Consider the following 26,816-nt stretch of genomic DNA (forward strand, 5'->3'; position numbering starts at 1 on the left):
GCCAAACATTTGCAAATGTGTCTGCACTCTCTGTCCCATTCTTCCATCCTCCGCTATACTTGGCCGGGCCCCGACCCTTGTCTTGGGCCTCCGCTGGGTTTGATGCTGGACAGTGCTCCCTCCTGCCTCATCAGTACCCGGGTGTCCTTGGCCAGCCTGCAGGTTGTCAGTTCCCGGCACGGCTGTCAGGAGGAGAAGGAGGGAAGCAGCCTGCCCCTGCCCACCAGCACAGCCCGGACAGGACACGGAGCCCTCCCATCCCTACCGGCTCCGTCTAAGCTCTCCAGAGGCAGCAGCACAGAGACTCTCACCAAAGCATCTCCCCACAAGCAGCTGCAGGCATGCTCCTCGGGCGGGGAAAGGGGAGACTAAGACAGGCTCAAACTCCTTAGCCTGGACCCCACCCTGGGCTCCCTAATGCTCCCACTCCTGTCTTCCGCACTGCTCCCTGCCTCCATGGTGCCTTGGCCCAGAGACCCTCAAGGACCCCTCACTTCCTGCTTCTTTTCTTTTTTTATTTTTTAATTTTTATTTGAAGTAGGCTCCAGGCCCAACATGGAGCTTAAACTCAAAATCCCGAGATGGAGAGTCGCAGGCTGTAAGGACTGAGCCAGCCCAAGCCCCTCCTTGCTTCTGATCACACCTCAGCCTCCAGGCCTTTGCTTATGCTACTCCCTTCCCCTGGAATACCTTTTTCCCACTTCCTCACCTTGTAAAAGTGTAGCTGTGTGTGGAAGCCCAGCTCACCTGCTGCCTCCCCTACCAGCTGCCCCCCACTGACTCCAGACTCCCCTTGAATGTGCACTGTCCTGAGTGCAGTCCTCTCTGTGTGTTCTCCTCTGTCCCGCTCTGAGCACTGCCGGGGGCCTATCTAGTCCCTGCCTGAACTCCTGTTCCAGGGCCTCCCGGGGGACCCTCTGCCCTGGGTCTCCAGGGCACAGCCCAGCTCAGATCTGAGCTGCGGGAGCCACAGCACAGCCAGCTTCACTCACCGCTCAGCAATTCCACTGGTCTCTGCTAACTTGATGAAAAGCTCCTGCAGGCCAAGAACAAATAAGACTAGGTCTCAGATTTCACAGGAATTACCCTTCTGATTCAACGTGCTTTGGACAGTTCTATCAGATTTCCTGGAGCTTCCATTTAATTCCTCATGTCTTTGTACTCCAGCCATAATGGTTTTTATATGAGGAGAAAGAGGAAGAGGGAATTGCAGAAAAACATGGCTGTCCTGATGTCTGAGCCTTGGCAGGACTTTCCAAAGCCTCGCCTCCCCCAGGGTGGTCAGGCCAGGTGTGGATGTTGGGCCCCACTCCCTCCACCCTCACCCTACTTTTGTTCCCTAACGAAGGGTGGGCGTCATTTCCTTAGCGCACTTCAGGTTCCTTTGAAGCCATAAAAAAAGCCAAGTTTCTATGGATTGTAGCCGGCATCTGTTAAAGATGTCTTGAACCAGGAGGAGAAGAAGAGGAGGAGGACAAAGAAGGAGGAGGAGAAGGACGAGGAAGAGGAGGAAGGAGAGGAGGAGGGGAAGGAATAGGAGGAGAAAGAGGAAGAGGGGGAGGAAGAGAAGGAAAAACTGAAAGGCTTGTACAAAATCAACCAATCAATCAATAAATCCCAACAGGACCTAAATGTAAGCTAGAGAGAAAAAGCTACAAATGTCCTGGAAGACATGTTTTTAAAAAATAATGTGGAGTTGGGGAAATTTTTAAGCAAGATGCAAATCCCAGATGCCATAAAGGGGAAGTTTCAGTTATCTGACCTCTTAAAAAATAAAAATTGCAAAGGACACCATGAACTAAGTCAGACGACAGGGAGAAGCCAGGAGGCAGTACCCTCGATACTTAGAGTAGTCGAAAGCTGAGCACGCACGAAACACGGCAGATCCTGTGAATTAACAGGAAAAGACTGAAGACAAGTTTTTAGAGATGTGAACAAACAATTCCCAGGGATGGCACTCACCCAGGGTCACAGAGCTCCCGGTGGGTGCCGGCAGGACAGAAGGGAAGACCAGGCCTTCTGACGCAGCTGTCTGAGGAGAAATGGGACTTTAACATTCCCAAGGCTTCTAGGTTTGCCTCTGCCGGCATAAACACACAGATAAAACTCACGCCCTCATTGTCGACCCCACAAGTCTACAGTTTGCTGTTTTCAGTTTCGATGCCTGGACCATCTATGCTGTGGCCCTTCCCACCCCCGGCCACTCCCTTCTTTCTGCTGCAGTTTCACAGGCCTGCTCTTCTCTTCCTGCCCCACGATGGGGGGAACAGAGGGCCCCGTGGGGGGCAGGGAGCCAAGCCCAGACATCTCCCTGCTCTGGGGCCCCCACCCTCCGAGCTCACCAAGGAATCTTCTGGGAGCTGAAGCACATCCAGCAGTTCCTAGCTGGGAGGACCTGGCTGGGAGTCTGTGTAGTAATCACACCCGGAGCCCAAACACATGGACCTAAAGGGAAACTGAAAGCATCCACTTCAAGCAGCTCCTGATGAAACAAACACACCCAGGCTGGTCCTAGTGTCCTACCCTCCCTAGTCTGCCCTGACTGCCTCAAAGGGACAGCCCCACACCTGCGTTCCAGGTCCTTCCCTACTCAGCCCTCCTGCCACTGACAGACTGTGGGACCCTCAGCTAATGAGTCTCCCCACAGACCAACGCCCACTCTGGGTGCTTCTTCCCAGCCTCTCCTCTCTGTCCCTCCCACCCCACTTCCTCGTGCGCCTGTGTCTGTCCGTGTCCTCCCCCCACCCCTTTGGATCTAATCAGGACTCTGGACTTGTCCCTGATGTCAGCACAGCCCCAGGAGGCCCGCCCTTGGTAGCCAAGTGCTGTTTGCAGGGATGCAGACATTTGCAGGAGAGAGCTGAGGAAACACTGCTGTTTTCTAGCCCGCTTGTTTCTGCTTGATGACAGATGTCTTTCTTTCTAAAGGAGGACTCTTCTAGGAAGGCTAGTGTTAGGAAAGAGCAAATGGAAACAGCCAGCGAGCCATGTTTCCCGCATGGTCCCTGAGCAGAGCAGCGGCCGTGGCCAATGCTGAGTGTGTGCCAGGCGCTGTGGGGACCGGCCACGCAGGCAGGTCTGGTTCCCCTGGCAACCCTAGGAGAGACGGGCCCCTGCACAGATACAGAAGCTGAGCGGAAAAGGCCCCACGGCTTGGGAGAGCTGTAGCAGCCGCACTGCTGTGGGCTTTTCTGCTTTGCCCTGGCCAAGGGGCTGGGGGTGGCCCGCACCCCGCCTCCCGCCCCCACACCCGTGCACAGGGAAGCCAACCAGACCCTTCCTTCTGGGGTCCCTGGGCACATGTCCCTGGGGCATCGTGGCTCCTCCCCAGCTTTGAGGGAGGGACAGAGTGACAGAATGATGACCCAAGAATCGCACTCCAGGGCTTGAGATGATCAACCCACGGGTGGGCCAGGAGCTGGGCCTGAATTTGCAGATGGGGAAAGCCAGGTGAGGGGACAGGTGGTGGCTTGGGAAGAGACAAAACAGGTGGCCTATGTAGTCAGCTTTGGAATTCAACCAAGATTTCCAAAACAAAGGAGCCTCCTGGGCGGGTTAGGTGGTGGGGCAGCCTGGCTCCTTAGCCAGCAGTGTTTATGGAGATGGCCCTCTTTCAGAAAGTGGATGCAAGGGCAGTCAAAGCCTAAATTGGGCATTCGTATTACAAAAAAAGAGGGGCGCCTGGCTGGCTCAGTCCGTGGAGTGTGTGATTCTTGATCAGGGCCGTGAGTTCCAGTCCCACATTGGGAGGAAAGATTACTAAAAAAAAAATAAAATAAACTTCTAAAAAAACTCCAACTACAATAAAAGAAAAACAACAATAGTGGTGCTGGTCACACAACATTGTGAGAGCTTTTAATATTACTGAAGTGTAGCCTTAACAATGGCTGATGGGAATGTGGAGTTATGCATATTTCACCCCAATAAAAAAAGGGAAAAAAGGCAGTCACACAAGGACAAATGCTGGACGATTCTACTCCTATGAGGTACTTAGCACCCTAAAGCAGTCAAACTCATAAAGAGGAAAGGACAGCAGGGGTTGCCAGGGGTGGTGAGACTGAGCCCCGCCTGGGGTTCAGAGAGGAGTCTGGTTGAGGATTCTCTCCCTCTGCCTCTCCCCCTGCTCGGGTGCTCTCCCTCCCTCTCTAGCTCTCAACTGGATGAAAGGATCTTTAAAAAAACTTTTTTTTTTAATAAAAAAAAAATGGTTACAACGGTGAACAACATCCCACGACCTGGATGGACCCAGAGGGTACAATGCTAAGCGGAATCAGAGAAAGACAAGCGCCATATGAGTTCACTCGTGTGTTGAATCTAAGAAAGAAAACAGATGAACCAAGAAAAAAAGACACAAACAAAAAAAACAGACCTTTTCTTTTTTTGTGAATGTTTCAAGTTTTTATTTAAGTCAGACTCTTAAACACAGAGAAAACACACTGGTGGTTGCAGAGGGGAGGCGGGTGGGCGGATGAGGGGGGCAGGGGCTGGGGGCGAGGAGCGCACTTGCGATGAGCACTGAGTAGGGCAGGAAACTGCTGGATCCCTACAGTGCACACCGGAAACTGCTCTCACACCGCATGTTGACTGTACTGGAATTCGAACTTTTAAAATTCATTAATTAATTTTTTAAAAGATTTAATTTTATCACGACGAGCGCTGAGAGATACAAGGAATTGTCTCCTCATATTGCACACCTGAAACGAACAGAACGCTGTGTATTAACTATACTTGAATAAAAACAAAATAAGAAACAAAAAATCATAAATCCTTACGAAGCCCAGTCTTGGTGGAAAAACCATAACAGCACCTGACCCTTTACTAACACTTTGCAAAGCATTTCCACGCATGATGGTATCTGCCACCACGGCCCTGGGAGGAAAACAATTTTATTTTATTTATGTATTTGAGAGGCAGGCAGACAGAGACAGCAAGCAAGGAGGAGAGGGAGAAGGAGGCTCCCTGTTGAGTGGGGAGCTCAATCTGAGACTTGATCCCAGGGCCCTGAGATCATGACCTGAACCGAAGGCAGATGCCCAACCGACTGAGCCACGCAGGCGCCCAGGAAAACATTTCTTCTCCTCGTCTCACAGAAGAGAAACCTGTGGTTCAGATGGCTGACCCCGCTTGCCCCAAAGCTGGTTTTCCTCGATTTCTTCTCTGGCTCCCACGCGGTCCCCTGTGAAACTGTGGGACGGTGGCGCCAGGAAGACAGAGGGGAGCCTGCTGGGGGCGCTCTCTGCAGCCGGTGGCTCCACGGGTTAGAAGGCAGATGGGAACTCTCTTGATGAGGGAGGGAGCTGTTCATGTAGGGATTTAGTCCTCTGCTTTTAAGAAAAAGAAGGAAGATCCCTCTCTGCCCAGCTGCAAGGCACTCCCCACTGCTGGGGGCCAGCGAGAAACCGTCACAACCCTGAATTTATCTTCTTCCCTGCGGAACTTGTATTCCCAACAACCCTCCCCAGTTTCCTCCTAAAAGGTAGTAAAAGCTCCCTTCCCTTTGTCTCTTGGGGCTTGCTTGTGGTTTGCCATGGTTTGTCCCGAATTCCAATTCCTCTGCTGTTCCCGAATAAACTCATTTTGCTGGTGAAAGAGCGATTTTATTTTTCAGGTTGACAGCCCAGAGGGAGAGACACCCTTAAAACCCTCAAGTATTCTGAAAATTTTCATCCCTAAGTTCTCCCTGTTGGCTGGAGACAAGTCACAAAACTTCAAATACCATGAGAACTGGCTGCCCGATCTCAGCCAGCGGTGGGGGCCAGCCCGGCAGTCTGAGTCCCTAGTGGCCGCAGGGGGGCTGGGTCTGGCTGCGCCCACGATGGCCCATGGCAACTGGTGCAGTGTTGGATGCTCCTGACATGGGTCCCCGCCTCCAGGGGGTAGGACAAGCTGCCTGAAGGGCGCTGTGGGCCCAAACTCCCCTGCGTCCAGGTCCCCCTTTCACAAACAGTGGAGACGATGGGGTATCACACAGCCCTGCTTGAATATGTGCACCCCACCCCGTTTCTCACTGCACCTCAGCACACAGTAGGTGCTCAATTAATAAGAATTGCTATTTCCGGGGCTCAGGTCATAATCTTGGGGTCCTGGGATCGAGCTCCGCATCTGGCGCCCTGCTCAGCGGGGAGTCCACTTCTCCCTCTCCCTCAGCTGCTCCCCTGCTTGTGCTCTCTCTCCAATAAATAAATAAATTCTAAAAAAAAAATTATTTTTTTAAAAAGAATTACTATTTCCTGAGCGCTCACTGTGTAGGGCAGGCACTGAGCAATCACGGCATCTGGTGACCTCCTTCCGTCTGGGTGCCGGCTGTCCCGATCACCTCCACGTACAGACGAGGACACACACACACTTAAATTTTGAGAATGAGGTTGTTTTCCCCAGACCACGAAGCTGGCCGTGGCTTCCCTACCTTTGCCCACTGATCCTCCCCATCACCACCACTATTCAGCTCTAGAATCACAGGCTTAAAAAAAAACAACCCACAAACATAGACTCACAAGACAAAAAAGTACAGTCCTGTGTACCTTTCACCCCATTTCCCCAGTGGTGACACCTTCCCTAGCTACTATGGTCATTGTCAAAGCGAGGACACGGACCCGGGTTCAAGGAACTGGATGACAGACCTCACTCAAATCTCCCCAGTTTTTGCCCCACACTCCGTCTGCCTGTACGAGAGCCCTAGGACCTGTCGATTCACGGGCCTCTCACAACACTCCAGATTGTTCTGTCTCTGCAAGCAAGCTCCCTGGCACTAACCTTTTAGGGTCACTAACCTTCCCATGACTTCCCTAACTCCTGGCAACCACCAACCTGCTTTCCATCTCTGTAATTTTGGCATTTTGAGAATATTTGATAAGTGGAATCATTCGGTATGTAACACTTCAAGGCTGGCTTTTAAAAAATTCACCCAGCGTAATGCACTTGAGCCCCATCCAAGTTGCTGCCTGTACAAATAGTTCTTTCCTTTCTGTGGCTACGTGATCAGGCTCTAAACAGAGACAGGAGCTTGGAGGCCCCTCCCAACCTCCCAGTGCACTGGGATCCCCTCCAGAGCCCCCAGGTGTGGGGGTTCCACCTCCAGGAAGCAGCAGCTTTTCTGCAGGAAGAGACCTACCTGATGATGGCTTCCTCGCCCTGCCCTGTTCTGACTACTCCCTCCCTGTCCCTTTCCAAAATGTGCGCTATGAACTTCTTTCCCTCTCTGCGTGGTGGGTGGATCGGGCGACCCTGGGACCGCCCCTCCCTCGTGGCAGGGCGGGACCCTGTCCGGCACGTCCCCTGCACAAAGTACAGAGCCCAGTCATGGATCTGAAGGGGGGAGGCCGGATATTTGCTGAGTACTGCAGTGGGTTGAATGGTGGTCCCTAGAGACATGCCCATGACCTCATCTCTGCACCCCGTAACTATGACTTTATGCGGAAAGACCTTACGTCTTCGCAAATCCTCTAAGTTAAAGATCTTGAGATCATCACAGAGTATCTGGGTGGGCCCTAAATCCAATGACTAGGGTCCTTACCAGAGATACCCAGAGGTGACACAGCCGGGAGCTGTGGGTTGGAAGGCCATGTGAAGGCAGAGGCAGAGATCGGAGGGACGCCCGGAGGCGCCACAGCTGGAGAGGCAAGGAGTTCTCCCCTGGAGCCTCGAAGACAGGGAGAAGCACCCAGAGTCCTCTGGAGACTGGCTACCCCACCTGTCATCTGCGGCTCCCTCCCCAGGGGCTGCGAGCTCACCTGCACAGGCGCAGGGGCTGAAGGAGTGGGCTGATGGAGGCCCACAGCCCGGCCTGCCTAGAAGCTCACAGCTTTCCGTAGCAGCTGAACAGGCCACATAGTGGTCCCAGGACCCCGGAGGCGCACAGGTGGGCTGCTTGGGTCCACGCCACAGCCCTTCTCTAAGGAACGCCTTTCCCTCTCTCTTGCAGCTGCAGGACCTCTTATTTTCCTTGTCCTTGTACTCCAGGAGCCCAGTTTCCCTTAGCCTTTGCTGAAGAACCAAGGAAGGAACAAAAGTTCCGTGGCCTTCTGCTCCAGTATCCACAGGCCCGGTCACCGACTCCCTCGAACTCAGGACGAACCTCCAGAGCGCAGGCTTTGTCTGACAACTAAGGACGCTCCCGGAAGTAAGCACTGAGGTCTGTGTTCCTAACCCCATCCCGGAAGTAAGCACTGAGGTCTGTGTCCCTAACCCCATCACAGGCACAGTGGGTGCTCAGTAACTGAAGTGAACAGAGGTTTCTAGGAGACCCTCTTAGCATCCTTGCCCCTGGCCCAGGCTGCCTTTCTAGCTTACCTTTCCTGCACGACTGCCACCCCTCACCCAAGCCTGTGCCTCGGCCATGCTGCACTACGGGAAGCTTCTAGAAGATGAACAAAGGCATGCCTGAGTGGCTCAGTCGCTTAAGCGTCTGCCTTCAGCTCAGGTCATGATCCCCGGGTCCTGGGATGGAGTCCTGCATCCAGCTCTCTGCTTAGCCAGGAGTCTGCTTCTCCCTCCCCCTGCTCTTGTGCTCTCTCCCCCCGTCCCCCTCTCAAAGAAAGAAATAAATTCTTAAAAAAAAAAAAAAAAAAAAAAAAAAAACCAGAAGATGCACAAAGTAGGTGCCCACTTGCAGAAGCCACGCACAGCCCCCCGTCCAGGCCACCCGCGTGGGCAGACAGATGCCAGCAGACACATGGCTCGTAGCACATGGTACTCTTTATTGTGACGCTCAGTGGAAAACATCTGTAAACCAGCTTACTGTAGTGGTGACGGCTGTAACACATGCTAAGGCACTTTCGTTATATAAAAAAGGGGTGGGGCTGGGAGCTCCATTCACTCCTTTGTGACAGCAACTGGGACCTGAATTCAGAGCTTTTTAGGCATATGTAGCTTTCATATATCTTCATGATTTGTTGAGCTTGTTTTCTTTAAAAAAAAAAAAAATGCCTTCTTTGCCATAAGTAAGTCTAAATGCAGCATATACAAAACAGTTAGGAATACAGGTAAATTCAGCAACCAGTGTAGACCAGTGTAGGACAAGCTACTCTCTTCTAAACATGGTTCCAAAGGAAAGGCAGTGATAAAGACTTGGAATTTTATCATTTATTTTAAGAAGGGGAAAAAAAAAACTTTTTTTTTTTTCCTTTCAAACACATCCGTGCAGATGGCAGATTTTTAAACCATACTGAGTCGACAGTGCAGATAATCTACCCTCGAGCCCCAGTCCTAGGATAGGTACAAGGTTATGTGGGAGGGCCACTGGCCCTTCGCAATGCGCTGGCTGTCAGACTTGGGACAAGTCCCTTAACCATTAAATATATTTGGTCCCCGAGAATGTTGGGAGAAGCCACCACTGGCCTTTCCAGCTTGGCCCCAAGGCCCTGTCTGCTCGGCCCAGCAGCCCCACGGTGGCAGGGGCCAGCTGCCCTCGGCAAAGGAGGGAAGGGGGTCGTCATTGCACTTGAGACACTTTGAAAGAGAAAGGGGACCACTGTGGCACTGCCCAGAGCGGATGGGGAGGACGATTCTCCTTCCCCGCCCCCCGCATTCTGTGCCCTGCACAGAGGGGGCGTCCCTGGGCCTGCTCTTACCCAATCACCCAGGGCTCAGGGGAGTGGGGGGCCGACGGGGCAGAGGTTGTGAGGTCGCCGTGTGTGATTGCCAACAGCAAAGGAGGAAGGGGAGCTGGTGGCAGAGGTGGGGGAAGGTGACAACTCTTCTGGGGCGTCGGGCTATCAAAACTTCTTAGTCTGAAGAAAAATAGATTCGTAGAAAACTCTCTTTGCCCATCCCCAGTGGCCTCCCCTCCTTGCCTCACCATCTTGTGCTGTGTGGCAAGAGAGGGCCAAAGATCCTGCTGGTCACTCTGTTCCCAGGCCAGGGGCCCAAGACTCTGACTCTTTGGTATCAGGTTCTGAGGGTGGGAAGGGAGCGGGAGGGGACTGCAGCCGAGGAAGCCAAACGCCCTCAGAAGGGCCTGGGGGGTGGGCAGGGAGGCACAGGCCTGAGGTCCCCTGGCCTGGTGGGACTGGGTGGGGCGGTCGCGGTCACGGTCACGGCAGTCCCAAGAAGGTGGAGGGGGGTGCTGCGGGGGCTGGAAAGGGGAGGCGGAGTCATCTGTCGGTCTGTCCGTCCGTCCCGGGCAGCAGGAGGGCAGCAGGAGGAGAAGTTACTCAGCAGCTTTGGCCTCAGCCCCGTCTGCTTTGCCGTCCACCTCCTCGTCCGAGCAGTCGCCAGCACCTTTCCGGGCCATTCGGCGCGGCACGACAAACGGCAGGTCCCCTCGCCTAGGGACAGAGGCACAGGGTCAGCATGGCCGGCCAGGGTGGCCAAGTACAGCTCTCACACTTTAAAGTGTGAGGGACTTTAGGCCCTAACATCTTTAGAGAGACACTAGGCCCTAACATCCTGGGTGGGGAGGGGAGGGGGAAGCACTGTGGAGCCTCGGGAACCACAGCCTCCCACTTTACTGCAAAACACGAGTAAAAACATGTCAGGAAGCTGGGACTGACTGCAAGAGAGAAAGGCCCAGGAGGGGACGGAGTCACCTTCTGCAAGATGCCACTCTTCACACAAACGCTCAAACTTCCTACAAAACAGCTAAAACTAAGAGATAGAGAGGAACTCCACCCCGGACGCAAACACCAACCCCCTCTTCCAATCACGTGAACACCCTTAATGTTAAGTACGGACTAGAACGTCTGCTCCGGTTGCTTTTACGCTTATGCGAGAGAGGAACTGAGAATCTTGGAGCGAAAGAGCCTCTGCCTCCACCTCCCGATCCTTCTTCAACGGTGCCGCTGCCGCTGCCGGAGAAACGCACGGCGGCCCCACGGCCGCACAGGCCCGGACGGAGAAGCGCCGCGGGCCGCACTCGGCCAACGCGAACGGGGACCGGCGGGCCACCCCGAGCGCCCGCTAAGGCCGGCCGTGCGACCTGGACACCTCGTCGGCAGGCTGGGGGCAGCCCCGCGGTCCGAGTTTTCAGGCGAGACGGGCCGGACGAGCCCCAGGGCTCCGCGTTTGCTCGGGAGGCCGGCACCGGCGCGGGGGGCGCCTGCCCGCCCAGCAGCGAGGACGGCGCGGCACGGGGGTGCCCACGGACGGGCACGCACAGAGCCGGCTTCGGGGAGCCCCGTTTGAAACGTGCTCCCCGGAGCGCAGGAACCCGGTGGAGGGGAAGCGGCGGCGCGAGGGCGCCGGGGCGGCGGCGGGGCTCACCTGAGCTTGCTCTTGAGGGTGCTGACCTCGCGGTTCATGGCGTCGGCCGTCTCGGTGGCGTCTTCCAGCTCGCGCTGCAGCTTCCGGCGGGACGCGTTGGCCCGCTGGGCCTCCTCCTCGGCCTCCTCCAGCTGCCGCTTGAGCTGCTTCAGGCGGGTGGACGCCTTGTCAGCCTGCGGAGACGTGCGGCCAGCGGCCCGGGTCAGAGGCTCCGGCGCGGGAGGCGCCCCAGGCCCCGCGGCCCCGCGCATGCGCGCACACACACCTGGTCCTTGAACTGCTCGGCGTTCCTCCGCTCATCGTCCACCTGCAGCAGCACGTCCTTCAGCTTCTTCTCGGCCCGACGCACCTGCTTGCAGGCTGCCTGGCGCTCCCTGCAAGGCACAGACGCAGCGGCTCAGGGACCTTCCTTCACAGGGTCCAGCCACCCACCGCCAGCTGGACAACCCGCCCTCGGGCTCACTGCCATCTCCCCCACGGGGAGGCCGGCCATCGTCACCGAACACCCACGACATGCTTGGTCTCCTACGGGGGGAGGCACAGTGACTACCCCATTTCACAGATGAAGAAATGGGCTCAGGGAGGGAGGGGACACAATCCAAAGAGCAGGCATATAGCAAGGAAAGGGAAAACTGAGATTTGGGGCTCGGCGTGACCGGCCCATTCCCTCCAAAGAAGCCTCAGTCTTGCTGAGCCCACAGACTGGCTGCCCCCTGGGCAGGAACCCCCACCTCTGTCTGATTCCACCCCCAGAGACAGTTGTCAAAACCCCCAACTGTAGAGGTGGGCCGTGGGCTCCTATGCAAACTCCGTGAAGCCCCAGCAGAAGCGGTGAGCGACCGTCAGGAGGCGGATGACGGCCTCCGGGGCTTGGGCACGCACAGAGGGGCCTGCAGGCTGCTGCAGGTGATGGACACAAACACGTACTTGGTCTCGTTGTCCAGCTGCTCCTCCAGCTGTGCGATCTTGGCCTCCAGGGCGGTGATGGAAGCCTTGTACTTGGACTTGACAGCGCCCTCCATCTCCTGCAGCTTGACCTTAAGCTCCTTGTTCTGGCGCTCCAGCTGCTGCCGCAGGTTCTCATTCTTCTGGGCGTGGCTGCGCTCGAGGTTCAGGTCGGTGTTGATCTGGTCGATCTGCGGGAAGGAGGGCTGGTGACCACAGGAAGGCCGGGGGGCCCTGGCTGGGGCAGAGGTGGGGCCACTGGGTCCTGCAGAGCCCCTAAAAATACCAGGCCCTGGGCCCCAAGCTCTGGGCCCTCCCAGAAAAGGGAGCTCTCCCAAAGCCTGGGTCCAGAGACCAAAACCAAGGTGGCAGGACACACTCCCCAAAGCACAGCGAGCACTGGGCTCCCGCCAGCAACTGTCTGGGAGGAATACAGCCTGACGCAAAAGAAACACCCGGCGGCCCTGGCCCCGCCCACCTGCAGGTTCGCCTTCTTCAGTCGGTCGTTCACCAGCTCCGTGTTGCTCTGCTCCTCCTCCAGCTCCTCCTCCAGCTGGGCAATGCGGGCCTCCAAGCGCCGCTTCTCCTCCAACGCCAGGGCTCTGGGTGAGGGCAGGGAGAAGTGAGACAGGGCCTGTCCCAGAGGACGGGCACCCCCTGCCCTCCACTGAACACGCCACGCCACGGCTCACCCTTTGCCGCTGCTGTTGGCAATCTCATCGGCCAGCTCATCCCGCTCCTGCTGGGCCTGGCGCTTGGCACGCTCGGCGGCTGCCAGTTCCTGCCATGAGAACACAGACTGTGACCCTCTGGGGCGGCCCAAAGCCCCGCATGCCCCCCTCTCCCATTCCTGGTACTCTGTAGCACCATGCTCCCTGAGCCCCTGGCCCTTCCTCTCAAACCCCCTCCCAGGTCTGCCTCCTCCATGAAGCCCTTCCTCATGAGCCCGTCTGGCTCACAGGGCTGATTCCTTCCAATGAGGCCATGGCCTAGGCACCACATTTGCAAAGCCCCTTTATCTAAGAGTCAGGAGCCAAGTCACGTGCTGGGGATGTAGAGATAAAACTGTCCCGCCCTAATGGGATGCTGCTCCCTCTACGTTCTGGGGAGACCAGAAGTCGGGGGACAAGGCAGGGATATGAGTTAGGGCAAGAGCAAGTAGTCTCTGAAAGCCAGGTGGGTAAGGTGTTCTCAACAGAGACCCACACACAACCTCAGAGGGAGGGCTCACCCCAGGCCCAGGCAAGAGAGAGAGCACAGCCATCAGGCGAGAGTGACCGAGGACATGCCTGGACACCCAGCCCCGCTAGGAGCACTGGGTGGCCAGTCACCTCATGCTAAAGAAGACCGCCTAGGGCGGAGGGAAGTCTTCCATGATATGCCTCACGTGTGACAGACAAGGCGGCAGGGGGAAGGAGCCCCCCCACCCCCGCCCCACCAAGCGCCAATGCTCAGCAGGAGGTGGTAATCACCACAAAGTCTCATTTCATGCAAGGGAGCTGGCCCCAAAAGGTGACAATTTAATTCACGCACACGTTTTCGTCATACCAGGAAGCCCGGCTACTTAATGAAACCCTGCAGGGAGTTCTTTTACGAAGCCCAAACCACCCCCAGCCCGCCGGAGCTGGGCTCGTTGGCTGCCAGCTGTGCTGGCTGGCCCGGGCCGGCTGGGTGAAGGCCGTGGGCTGCCCCCTGCTGGCGAGCCCAAGTGCCCTCCCGGGGCCCGGCCCACCTCCTGCAGCTGGATCATCTCGGCCTCCATGCTCTTCAGCTTCTTCTCGTTCTCCTTGGCCTGCGCCAGGATCTCCTCGCGGGAGGCACGTGTGTCCTCCAGCTCCCGCATGTAGTCCTTCATCTGGGCCTGGGGTGGGCAGGAGAGGCTTGGTACCCCCACCACGGCCACCACCCCTCTCAAGGATACCCCACCCCCAGGAACCTCAGGCTGCGTTCAGCCTGGCACCATATGTAACCAACGTAACAGTGAAAGGGCAAAATAATAAGGACACACGTCTCTTTCATCCGATGTCGTTTTCACACGTTTTTGATCATCAGGATTTATGAAGCACACCTTTGGCCGGGTCAGTCACTGGCTACACGTGAGCCCGAGCTGCCATCTGGGCTATACTTTCTACAACTTCCTGTTGACCTGCATGTGGGCTCTGATGCCCCGGGACACCCGCTCCTCTGCGTCAACGTCCACCTGCCAGGTCAGCGCCCCCCCACTTCGCAAAAACACATTTCCTTTGTTCTTCTCCTGTGATTGGTTTTAACTCTAAAGATCTTGGTCAAATAGCTTTGTTTTTCTTTCCACAGATAAATCCTACACTGGGATCCCCCAGGCCACATGGTACCAGGTACACCTGCCATCAGCAACGAGGGCACCTACACCCTACGACCTCGCCAACAGACGCTGAATTTGTTCTTCCTGCTGCTGGTTTTCTGGGTGTCATGTGGCTTTTCAAAGCTGTTTTTTAAAATTTGTTATCTTTGGGGCACCTGGGTGGCTCAGTCCATTAAGCGTCTGCCTCAGGCTCAGGTCATGATCTTGGAGTCCTGGGATCAAGCCCTGCATCTGGCTCCCTGCTCAGCGGGGAATCTGCTTCTCCCTCTGCCTCTACTCCTCCCCACCTCGTGCTCTCTAATAAATATATAAAACCTTTTAATAAATAGAATAGCATGAAATTTGTTATCTTTGATACTGATTTTGATGAGCACTAAATAACATGTGGACATACTGATGAATCACTATTATCCTACATCTGACACTAATATAACACTGCATGCTAACTACACTAAAGTTATTATTAAAATAAAAAAACATTACAAAATTTGTGATCTTTAATTATCGGTGAGGTGAGAATTTCCCAAGTGCGTATTCTGTGCTTTGGGCGGCACACAGGGTTCTGTGCTCAGCTCCGAAGCGTCAATCACTGTCCACTATGGCCGGATCAGGTCAGGACCCGGGCCCGATCTGGTTTCCTCTGGAAATCTACCACCAAGTGACTCCGTCGCTAACGTCACTGCGTTTCTAGGTTTACGTGGGCTTGTTTCTTTGTTTACTACACACAAGTCCGTGACCCTATAGCAAGTCTGCTTTCTGTTCCAGGGCGAAGGGCAGACCGGTCCATGCGCAGAGAGGGGAGGGGGCCGTCTCTCAGCGCTCACCAGCCACGGGGCTGGTCTCCCGGCCCCGCTCGAGCCCAGAGCCACAGCCGGGAGCTCACCTGCAGCTTGCGCAGCTGCTTGATGGCCTCGTCTCGGTTCTTGTTGGCGGAGTCGATGTGGGCCTCCAGGTCCTTCAGGTCCATCTCCAGCTTCTTCCGAGCGGCCACCGCCATCGAGCGCTGCTTCCTCTCATCCTCCAGCTCCGCCTCCATCTCCCGCACCTGGGGACAGGCCCACGGCTCAGGCGGCGGCACCCACAGCCACACCCTGCTCCGCTCTGAGCCCGGGTGGGCTGCACGGGGCCTCTGGGGGCCCAGGAAGAGTACCGGCCATAAAAGAGAAGGGTCCCTGAGCCCGGAGACAGGGGACTGGAACCTAAGGACACGGGAGGAGTGGACGAGGAGCCCAACACAACCCAGGCAGAGGAAGGAGACAGGAAGCCGGCCAGGTGAGGGGTGGGGGGATCATCCATACCTGTCGGACCAGCTGCTTCTTCTTCTCCTCGCTCTGCTCGTCGCGGCCCTGCAGGTCCCGCTCAAACTGCGCCTTCATGGCCTGCAGGTTGACCTCCAGCCGCAGCTTGGCATCCTCGGTGGCCTGCAGCTCGTCCTCCAGCTCCTCCAGCTGGGTCTTCATCTCCTCCACCTGCTGCTCCAGGGCCCGCTTGGACTTCTCCAGCTCGTGCACCTGTGCCCCCATCCAAGGAACCCAAGTCAGGAGTGGAGGGACAAGGTCCCCAATGTCCCCGGCCTCGGTGTCCCCTCAGCCCCTAGTCCCTGGGGACATCCCCACGCGGGTCCCCTCCCGGGAGCCAGCTGCCAACTCGGCACTCACACTCTTGCCGACATCGTCCTTGGAGCTCATGAGGTCCTCCATCTCTGTGCGGAACTGTTTATTGAGCCGCTCCAGCTCCGCCTTCTGCTCCATGGCCTCCTCCAGGGCCCGTGCCAGCGACAGCGCCTTGGTCTCCTTCTCCCGGGCCTCTGCCTCAGCCCGGTCACGCTCCTCTGCGTACTTGGCGGAGATGGTCTTCTCCTCGGCCAGCAGCTGGGGGAGAGGTGGTCGCCGTGAGCCTCCTGCCCTCAGGTGGGCAAAGCACCCGGGACCACGAAGAGCAGGCACCAGGCCATCACCTAGGGTACCCGGCGGGCCCCAAGTGGGGTGCACGCCGTCCAGCATATCCTCGTAACCAGACGAGGACAGAGATCACCTCTGCCAGCACGCTGTGAGGTCTGTTTCATTTTCATCATTTGATAATCACGATTCTGTATGTCCCATGGCACCCCTTCCATGAAAACCCAGAGAGAACATTACTCCCTCAGAACCAGGAAAGGCCCGGTTCTCCTGAACAGGAGGACCATGTCAATCTGGCTGCTTAGAGGCACAGACCCACCTGCAGCCCTCATCAAGGATGCCCGTTTACGTTCAAATTCTTGGATATCCACTCTCCGTGTGGGCCCTCCTGGCACCAGACCTCATCTCCCCATCTCCCTCTGCCCCAATAGCTCTTTATTCCCCAGGCCCATTTCTTAAAGGACCAGAAAGTGAACGCTCTAGATTTTGCTGGGCTCTGCTGCAGAAGCAGGGAAGCAGCCGGAGACAGCAGCAAACTGAGGAGCGTGGCAGAATCCAACGCACCTTCACCCCCAGCGACAGGGACGGGGCTGCACTTGACCGGTTGTGCAGACCCCTGATGTATTCTATTTTTCTATCCTCCCCACTGTCTGGGTCTCTCTATAAGCTGCCTCAGAGCTTCTGGAATGAGGCAGAGGTATAACACATAAATAAAAACCCTACATCATAGGGGCGCCTGGCTGGCTCAGTGCATAGGACATGTGCCATCTTGACCTCAGGGTTGTGAGTTTGAGCCCCGTGTGGACAGCAAAGAAAACAAAGGAAAAAAAAATCCTACATAAGAGTAAAACTGGTTCATATAGACACTTTGAAAGACGTCAGCAACAGGAAAGGGGACGAGATGCCCTGCCACGAGGGGGACCCTGTGTGCCTGCCCTGCGGCCCTCCCGAGCCCGGTGGTGGGGTGACCCAGAGGCACCCACCTGGTCAAATTTCTTCTGCTTCTTCTCCAGGTTGGAGGCGGTCTGGCGCTGGTGGTCCAGGTCCACGAGCAGGTCATCCAGCTCCTGCTGCAGCCGCGTCTTCGTCTTCTCCAGCTTGTCGTAGGCGGCCACCTTCTCCTCGTAGCGCTGGCCCAGCCCCTCCAGGTCCTTCTGGAGCTTCCTCTTGGCTTCCTCCGCAGTCTCCAGGCACCCCACGCCATCCTCCATCTTCTTCTTCATGTCCGTCACCTGGGCAGGAGCACAGAGTCAGGGAGACAGCCCTTGCCTGGGGCGTGGCAGCCAGCCTGCAGCCCATGAGCAGAGGCCCAGTCACAGAAACACCCCTCTTCCACTAGGGCGAGAGAAATGGGGTTTCTTCAAGGGGGTCTGCCCAGTGTGTGCAGCCCCGGGGTGGTCTCTCCATCAAGACATACACCAAGCCTCTTGTTTTCCAGACAAGCCCAGAGAGGAGAGCCTTGTTCATCGGCCTCCCGCCAGGGACAAAGTCTGTCTGCTGGAGGCAGGAGCTCCGCAGGTATCCATCCCACAGCGCCTCCTCACGCCCAGAGACAAAGCTGCCGCTCCGACCCAGACTGGAGCACAGACCACAGGCCCACCCCCAGGAGGTGGTGCAGATCTCCAGGCCCGGCCACTAAGGTCCTAGGATAGGATGCAGAACATGGCTATTCCTGGTCGAGGACCCTTTGATAGTCTAGAACAAGACTATGGCCTCCTTCTTATAACGATGCTTTAACACGCATAAGACACACAAGCTCACAAGCTCACCAAGCAAACCAATACACACGTGTGCTGTCGCGGGTCCTTCTCTAGACTGTGACACAGTAACCCATGTGCTGCTTTGTTAGCATATCAAGTACGAGCTCCTGAAGCGGCGGGAGCATCAGGACATCCACAAAGCCCGTCACAGTTCAGACGCGGTGACATGAGGTTTCCCTCGCACCACACGCACTGCCGCTGGCGTGGCTTATGGCCTACGTGCGTAACAGGAACACACACTACATGTCATCCAGACTGGTGGAAACACAGAAGTGATGTCTCCTCCGTCCACGTTTATAGACCCCTGAATCCTTCCCCGGGGACCCTAGTGAGGAGCTCTGGCTGGAGAGGGGCAGGCCTTGGGCTTCCTCTGTCCCCTGTGCAGGCGGGCACCCAGCCGGACACTGCCCAGCCTGCAGAGTCCCCCCAGTTTCCCCGAGTCTCTGGGGGGCGCCGATACCGAACCTGGGCATGGAGGGTGGCGATCTGCTTCTCCAGGTTCCGCTTGGCCTCTTCCTCCTCTTCCAGCTGCTCCTTGAAGGAATTCTTCTCATCCTCCATCTGCTTCAGCTTGGTGCTCAGGCTCAGCTTCTGCCGGTTCTCCTCCTGGAGCAGCTCCTACACCAAGGACAAGGGGGGCGCCAGGGCTCGGGGTCAGACGGGAGCGAGGAGCCGGGAGGACCCAGAGACCCCGTGGATACAAGGGAGGAGCTGGGCCCCGCCGCCATCTTTACCTGTGTGTCCTGCAGCTGGGACTCCAGGGCGGAGAAGTCCTTGGTGAGTTTGCTGGACTTGCTGTCAGACTGGCTGAGGAGACCCGTCACGTTGTCCAGCTCAACCTGCACGGGGACAGGAGGGACGAGGACCATGACTGCTCTGGCCCCCGCTCAGCGAAGGGGGGCTAGAGTCACAGGCTGCGCCCCGAAGGCCTCGCTGAGAGAAAGAGCGGGGAGCCCTGGAGATCAGGGCCAAGACCAAGGAGCAGCAGCAGGCACCCTGCGCCCAGGCCCGGGTCCCAGCGGAGGTCTCACCTGCAGCTTGGTGACCTTATCGGCCAGCTCCGTGCGCACGCGCTCTCCCTCAGTGAACTTGACCTGCAGCTCCTGCAGCTGGGCCTCTGCTTTCTTCCGCTTGTGCTCGGAGTCCCCCTTGCCCTGCAGCAGGACCTTCACCTCGTTGGCCAGCTCCCCTCGCTCGTTCTCCAGGGTCTGCTTCGCCTTCTCCAGGTTGGCTTTCACCTGCGGGGACGAAAGCCAGGAGGTGGAAAGGGGCGGCTGTGCCCTGGCAGGCGGCTGGGAGAGCCGCCCGGTCCAGATCCGGGATCTGTGCTCTCTGTAACAAGAACGCCGGCAGGCCTGCCCAGGGGATGCGTGCTGCAGAGAGCCCCGGGCCCGGACGCTCAGGCCTGACCTGCACTCCTCACTCAGCCGGACGTGCCATGCGGCACGCGTCCTCACCTCGGAAATGGTCCCCACCTGTGCCTGGCCACAGGGCCACAGGCACGTTCAAGGGGGAGCTGCACAAACTCAAAGGTGTGCTGGGTGAGGAAAAGCTGAAGGGCAAGGGAAGGCTTCACCAGAAGGGGCCCAGATGGACAAGGCGTGCCTCTGAGAATAGCTGACAGGCCGCCACGTGGAAGAGCCTTTGACTTCGTGGGCCGCCACCAAGAGTGGCTTGGTGCTGGGAACCACAGCAGGCAGAACGTGGTCTTGGGGACCTGCCTGGCCCAGCCACCTACCGGAGACTAGCAGGGTTAACATCCCAAGGCTTCCCATCAAGAATTCAGCTGACCACTTGGGGGTGCTCCAGAGAAAACCCTAGGGCCCTCTGACACTCATCACCAGGCCACTCCAATTCCTGGAGGCTTTCTGCTCTGGCAGGGTCCTGAACGAAATACTAACGACGGTCATTCTTGAACAACTTACTGAGTCCTTATCATTCACATCCTCAACTCCAACTGTCACGGATTTGAGTGAGAGAGACCTATCATTAGCCTCCTCTACAGATGGGGAAACTGAGGCACGGAGGTAGCTACCTGCCCGAGTCACACAGCCGCTTAGGGCTGGAGCCTGGACTCCGAGCCAGGCAGTCGGTACTGGAGCCACTTTGCCCTGCAGGCCTGGCCTGGGGCGGCAGCCAGTCTCTACGAGGGCCCTCCCCGGCCCGCAGCCCGGCACCACCCACAGTCACTGAGATGGGCCCAGGGAAGAGCGCGCACCCGCTTCGTCTGCTCCAACTGCTCGGCCAGCTCCTCTACAGCCTGTGAGTGCTTCTGCCTCATCTCCTGGATCTGGGCCTCGTGGGTCTTGGCCTCGTCCTCCAGGGTCTTCTTCAGGATGTTCACTTCCTGCTCGCGTTTGGACCTGGAGAGAAGCACCCTCAGGATGGAGGCCAGGGTCCAGGCGTGCTGCCGCCCTGGGCTCTTCTTCCCTGAATGCCGAGAGGCCGGCAAGGGGCACCGGCCGCCCCAGCCCTGCTGCCTCCCTCCTCGGCCGCGGACCCTCCAGCCCAGGCTCACAGACCCACTCTGTGCAGGAATTGGCACCTCGCCCTGGCCTCACCCCAACTCCAAGCCAGCTTCTGCAACAGGCCTCCCGCTCTGCTCCAACCTGGGGAGGACCTGTCCCCACCCCCCCATCCTCAGTGACTTGGCCGCTGGGCCGCCTGGCGCACCTGAGCTCCTGCTGGGCGGCCGTGGAGTCCAGAGTGTCCTCCAGCTCCGTTTTCAGAGCCTCCAGCTCCTCCCCAAGGTCCCGCTTCTGCTTCTCAGCTTTGTTCCTAGAAGCTCGTTCAGATTCCAGGTCCTCCTGGAGCTCGGAAATCTGTGACTCCAGCTCTCGAATCTTCTTTAGGGCCATGTTTTTCTGGGAGGCTTCCTCCTCCACTCTGCCAAAGAGACCAACAACATCAGGAGGAGGCTCTCTCCACCTCAGAGAGCAGAGTGTGCAGAAAAGCCTCCAGCGAGGAGCAGCCGAAGCCACTTCCGAAGTCATAACCATGGCCTTCAGGCGTTCCTCTCTGCAAAAAAGACATCTGAAGCTTCCAGAAGATTTAAAAGCAAAACCAGTTTGAGAACTGAAAAACCCCATAGAAGAGTCACTTCATTTTCCAAACTGAAATTCAGTGCTCTAAACGTAAAAATACAAAACAACTAAATATTAAGTGAAAATTAAAAAGGAAATAAAACGCTACAGTCCATCATTACAACAACTAAGGAAAAATACAAAGGTGCCCCAGATACTCTGGGGGTGAAAATCATGCCAGTGCAGGTTCATTAATTGCAACAAATGTGCCACCCTGGGCTGGGATGTGATAGTGGGGGAGGCCATGTGGGGGGAGGTGCAGGGGTGTATGGGAATTCTATGCACCTTCTGCTATTTTACTGTGGATTTAAAACAAAGCTCTTTTTTTTTTTTTTTTTTTTTAAAGCATGCCTATAGCCAGAAAATTTTAAAATGCAAGGAACGAAAGGCCTGTGGTGCTCGGGTGACCTTGCAGATGACTTCTGGGGGATTACAGAGAGACAATAACAAAACAGCTGCATGCATGTCCTCAGGGCATAGGACAGCTCTTGCTGTGCAATGGCTCCAAGAGGACAGCAGCCTGTGGCTCACACAGCGGCAAGTGCCGACAGGGGGCGCTGGCCCCTCCATGGGCTGATGCATGGCTCCTACCTGGCCAAGGCAGCCTGCAGCTCCTCCTCTTTCTTGGCCAGCTGCATCTTGAGCTCAGCGATCTGGGCCTGCAGCTCGGCGATCTGGTCATTGAGGTCGGTGGAGTCCCCTTCCAGCTTCCGACGAGTCTTCTCCAGCTCCTGACGCTGCTTCTCCTCTCTTCGGAGGCGCTCTGAGGAGCAAGCCGGGGGAGACCGACAGAGCCCTCAGTGCTCACAGATTTTTTCCATCTTTGCTTTTTACTCTGACATAAAATACTAAGTTTTTGTCATAAACCATACGTGAGCCTTAAAGAATCACGATACGCACACTCGTACCCAAGGCCTGGATGAAGGAGTGAACATCCCCAAGCCTCCACGTCCAGTGTCACCCCAAACCCTGCTGACCTGCCCCACCAGGGACCTACGCTCCCCTGCACGCTGTGCTCACAGTTCCCTTGTTTTCCTTTAAGGCTGTACCAGGTCGGCCTCCCTAAAAAACAGGTTTAGTTTTCAAGAACCTAAACTGTGTAAGGGAACGTCCTGTATGAATTCTACACGCTCGGTACAGTGGGTCAGGGTCCAATGTCTGGCTTTACGATTTCCACTAGGACATCACTCAGGTCACCCCTTCGCCTTCCTGTGCGTCATCTGAGTAACAAGGATAGCAAGACCACCTGCCTCATGAGGGTGTGAGGCTCGTGGGCATTAGTATCCGTGGGCACGCACAACAGCTCCAAGCCCAGAGTCCGCGCTCAGTAAGGGTCAGTGGCTTTTATTCCTTGACTTGCTTTTGTCACTCAATATTGAGACCTTGAGATTTAGCAAGTTAAGTGTCAGTGCGGTTGACCCACGTGACCAGTCCAGTGTTCCGCCCGGTGAACATACCACAGCTTATCTCCCGGTGCTACGACTGACGGGCACGTGCGCCTTCAGAACAATGCTGCTGTGAGCACGCTGGCCCCGAACCCCTTGTGCGTGTGGCCGAGAGCGTTGCGTCGGTTGTAGGCACGTGAAGCTTCAAAGCCACCAGGCAACGCCATACTGTTCAAGGCCACCTACCGGTCTATGTTCCCACCGGCCGTGCATGTGTGTGTGTGTGTGTGTGTGTGTGTGTGTGTGTGCATGTGCATGTCTGTCTGTCTGTCTTCAGCTCAGGTCATGATCTCAGGGTCCCGGGATCAAGCCCCACATCGGGCTCCCTGCTCTGCAGGGAGCCTGCTTCTTCCTCTCCCTCTAACGCTTCCCCCGCTTGTGCTCTTGCCCTCTCTAACACACAAATCAATCTTTAAAAAAAAAAACAAAAAAAACCGACCCTCTGTGTTTGCCTGTGGCTATGCCCTCCTAGAGCTGGATGACTGTGTTTCAGACTGTTCCTGGGTGAGGGAGGGAGTCCGTGGGGTGAGACCCCTGCAGCACCTCACTTCCCCCAGCTGGCCTGACTCGCCTCATTCCCCACAAACAGGAGGGGGTAAGGCAGGGCTGGGAAAATGCTCCTGGTGGTCAGCCCGGACGGTGTGGGCCCTACGTGTGCAAGGAGTCAACAACTTCCCTGGGCACGCTGGGCTGCTCTGAGTCTGAGGCAGCAGCGGTTTCTGGCGTGAGCTCGGAGCCCCCAGCCCCCTCTCCCCTCTCCCCTCTCCCCTCTCTGCTATCTACACCTCTCAAGAGGCAGGGGTGAGAAATGCTCAGACACAGACCCGTGTTCCAGCCCGTCCTCCTGCCAGGACACAGGGTGACAAAGGCACAACTGGTCACCTGCCCCGAGTCAAGCAACGGCCTTTTGCAGCATCGGTCCAACCCAGCAGAGCACGCACGGTGCGTCTGTACGTGTGATTTACTGCAGCCCCTGCGGACGCCCGTTCACTGCACCCCTTAGAGGGAAGAGAAACTAAAGCCCACGGAGATTACGGAGAGCTGCAAGGTGACCCAGCTGGTAAGCGGCAGAGCTGGGGTCAGACCTGGGACCTCTCGGGAAGCCAATCTTGTGCAACTCATGGCACGTGACAGGAGAGAAATGCCAAAGTGTTCTGAGAGCCCTTCACGTGGGGGAACATCCCTCCCCAGTCCAGCCAGTGCCCGGAGGCCCAGACCCCCACAGGGAGCAGAGCCGTCCCCGAGGTTTTCAGGGCAGTGGCTGGGGGCTGCCTGCACACAGCGAACACGAGACCAGCCTGGTGACCCTGCTCTCGGAAGGACCTGGAGTGGGGATGCCCCGGTTCCTGCCCACCACCCTCTTACCCTCCAGGTCGGTGATCATCGCCTCGTGCTTGTTCTTGAGCTTGGCGAGGCTCTTCGATTTCTCCTCCTCTTCCATGAGGTTGGTGGTAAACTCAGCTATTCTGTCTTCCAGAAGCTTCTTCTCCTGGGGGGGGGGGGGGGGGGGGGGGGCGCAAGGGTGGGTCAGAGCTTGAAGTCAGTTGAGCACAGAACACTTTAGCTCTCTTCAAAGTATAACTTGCCCAGAAATTTAGGGTTGAACCAAGGGGAGGACCTTAAACACTTGATTCACTAGGATTTTCTGGGTCAAAGGGTAATTCTGAAAGGTCACTAGCTGGTGCCTGCTTGGCACAGTTGGTTAAGCGACTGACTCTGGGTTTCGGCTCAGGTCATGATCTTGGGGTCCTGAAATCGAGCCCCAGGTCAGGCTCCATGAGCAGCGGGGAGTCAGCTTGAGATTCTCTCCCTCTGCCCCTCCCACTCATGGTCTCTCTCTCAAATAATCTCCAAAAAAAAAAAAAAAAAAAAACAACAAAAACTCACTAGCACCCCTAAATTAGCTGGATAAGCTTCCTTAGTATCTCAAATATGGTGCCTAAGGCCTTCCTGGACCTGCGTCACCCCTTTGGGCTCAACTAAGAAAGGCACCCATGTGGCAGCTAGTATTGGGAAGGGGACTCACACAATTACTCTACCCTCTCTGTGCCTGGCACACGTTCACTGGGTGGGCTGTGACCTCCGCCTTCCTCATGCCCCAAAGCACCCGGCTGCTCCCCCCACTTCTCACCGCGTCGCCATCACTGGAGTCCTAATCTCAGTGAGTCCCTGACCAGGCTGACCTCACAGTCCCAGTACTAAACAAGCACCAACACCTAGCACGAGCGACCCAGTCTCCTGTCACAGAGTCCACAGGCTGGCGTCCTGCCACATCAGCCCCCACCCCACACTCGGGACTGAGGAGGGCCTTCTGACCCTGTCTTTCCTTCTCCTGACACGACTCTGGGCTTTTATGTGCTCAATGGCAGACTCTGACAGGGACCCGACTTGGCTCTAAAAGAAACAGCCACTAGCCTGGGGACAGCTGGAGGAGGGCCCCTGCACCTAACACTGAGCCACCACGGTGCCCAAATGCCCCCGGTGACGATGTGCAAAACCCCACAGACGGCTCAGCTACAAGTCTCAGGTATCAGGAGCTTGCAGAGAGCTTTACCGAAAAGAAATGCCAAACCCTGCCCTTGGACCCCACTCAGCGGTGAGAAACACCCGTTCGAATAGGACGCTGGCACCCGGAGGCCAGGGACACCCAGAAGAGGACCCATGACCAGATGCTGTGACTGCAGGAGAGGGAGGGAGGCAGTAGGCCCGGCGCCTGGCCTGCGCCCAGCCGCCCACTCTCCGCAGCCCGCGCATCTCAGCGCTCCGGGCCTCACCTTGGCCAGTTTGCAGTTCTGGTCTTCCATGATGATCTGGTCTTCCTCCAGCTTCTTCAGCTTGGCCTCGGTGGTCACCTTCTCCAGCTGCAGCTTCTGGCGGGCGCTCTCCTCCTCCTCCAGCTGCTCCTCTAGTTCCTACCGCGGAGCCAGGGAGACCGTGAGGGGGGTGGGGAGACCACACGGACCCGGCCCAACCCCCCACTTGTGGGGTTCCGTCTTCAAAACTGGGGTACGGAGACAAGGGACCCCGGCCCGATCGTGTGCTCGCTGGTTCCGAGGTGCCTCCTCGCGCAAACTGCCCGCCAAAGGCATGAGCAGAAGGCAGAGCTGACCGCCCTGGCTCCTCGGACTGACCAAGGGAAATCAGACTTTGGTGCTCCTCTGGCAGTGCTCGCGGAAGTCTGACGCCTGTGAGAGGAACCACTGCCCACACAGAGGAGCTCTCAGAGGCCTCCCACGGCCCTGGCGACTTCTGCGTTCTCTCCGGCTCGAAGGGCGCTGCGCCTCGCCGCGCCGTGTCCCCTCCACCCCGTTTCTGGCGGCCAGCCCTGCCCCTTCTCTGGAGGGAGGGAGGGGCCTTTACCTGGATGTTTTGCTGCATTTTCTTCTTCTCTGCCTGCAGGTGCTGGCAGCGCTCCTCCTCCTCCTCCACTCTGGCCTCCAGGTCATGGCAAATCTCTTCGAGCTCCTGCTTCTTGGCGGTCAGGCGGGCCCGGAGCTCCTCGGCCTCAGCACACAGTTCCGTTTCCGCCTGGAGCTGCTCCTGCAGCTGCAGCTTCTCCGCCATGAGCTGCAAAGAGCACACAGATCACGTGAGCCCCCGCAAGCTGCTCAGGCCCCAGCAGCACGGAGGCTCTCGTGCTCAGGCTTCCGTGGGGAGCAGACCGTGCCCACCCGAGAAGTTCCCGTCTCGAGGGCACTGAGGCTCCCAGACACTTCCCACCACTAGCCCGTGAGCTATGCACTGACATCCCCAGGACACAGGCTCAGGGACGTTCACCCAACACTCACGAGCTGTCCGTCCCAACGGGGGGCCTCCCTACATCACAGCCTCCCTACATCACAAAACCCAGAAGGGGTCTGGGTCTGTTTACAGTGACAGCAAAAGGTCTCCTTCACCTCCAAACAACACGCCCCGCCCACTGGTGGCCAGCAGGTGGCAGCACCAGGAGTGGCCGCCCCGACTACCTAGGCCGAGCCTGCAGACACCGACCTGGGACTGGAGCGTCTCCATCTCCGTGAGCCTGTTCTCTGCGGCCAGCTGCTTCTCCCGGACCTTCACCAGCTCCTCCTCCTTGGCCATCATCTCCTCCTCCTGCCGGCTCACCTGCAGCAGCGGCTTGACCTGGAAGAGATGGGAGGTAGAGG

The 26,816-nt window shown here is 57.0% G+C and overlaps 2 protein-coding genes across 6 annotated transcripts in view; both read right to left on the reverse strand.

Annotated features, from left to right (window-relative positions):
- The window catches only part of LOC103676427 (apolipoprotein L3), a 28,960-nt gene extending 26,401 nt beyond the window's left edge, over positions 1-2,559 (reverse strand). For 2 of the 5 annotated variants that reach the window (XM_040637462.1, XM_040637463.1), the window contains exons 1-2: positions 1,963-2,213; positions 993-1,036 (exon numbers count right to left, since the gene is read on the reverse strand). The gene's annotated coding sequence lies outside the window, so the exon portion shown is untranslated. Of the gene's footprint in view, positions 1-992; positions 1,037-1,962; positions 2,214-2,342 lie in introns of those variants that run through there. The other 3 variants (XM_040637465.1, XM_008705602.2, XM_040637464.1) reach the window with 3 other exon arrangements.
- A 6,117-nt stretch (positions 2,560-8,676) lies between these two features.
- MYH9 (myosin heavy chain 9) overlaps positions 8,677-26,816 on the reverse strand; it is an 89,426-nt gene continuing 71,286 nt past the window's right edge. Inside the window, 21 exon segments of the mRNA XM_040637468.1 lie at positions 8,677-10,265; positions 11,200-11,372; positions 11,465-11,573; positions 12,127-12,335; positions 12,623-12,746; positions 12,837-12,925; positions 13,877-14,005; positions 15,369-15,530; positions 15,784-15,996; positions 16,144-16,356; positions 17,367-17,615; positions 18,609-18,761; positions 18,878-18,982; positions 19,175-19,381; positions 20,362-20,506; positions 20,817-21,029; positions 21,818-21,989; positions 24,037-24,160; positions 25,446-25,583; positions 26,032-26,238; positions 26,662-26,793. Coding sequence (XP_040493402.1) covers positions 10,148-10,265; positions 11,200-11,372; positions 11,465-11,573; positions 12,127-12,335; positions 12,623-12,746; positions 12,837-12,925; positions 13,877-14,005; positions 15,369-15,530; positions 15,784-15,996; positions 16,144-16,356; positions 17,367-17,615; positions 18,609-18,761; positions 18,878-18,982; positions 19,175-19,381; positions 20,362-20,506; positions 20,817-21,029; positions 21,818-21,989; positions 24,037-24,160; positions 25,446-25,583; positions 26,032-26,238; positions 26,662-26,793 — 3,384 coding nt within the window. The 3' untranslated portion in view covers positions 8,677-10,147.

This window comes from Ursus maritimus, unplaced genomic scaffold (genome assembly GCF_017311325.1).
Source record: "Ursus maritimus isolate PB19 unplaced genomic scaffold, ASM1731132v1 scaffold_21, whole genome shotgun sequence".
NCBI classification, from domain to species: Eukaryota; Metazoa; Chordata; class Mammalia; order Carnivora; family Ursidae; genus Ursus; species Ursus maritimus.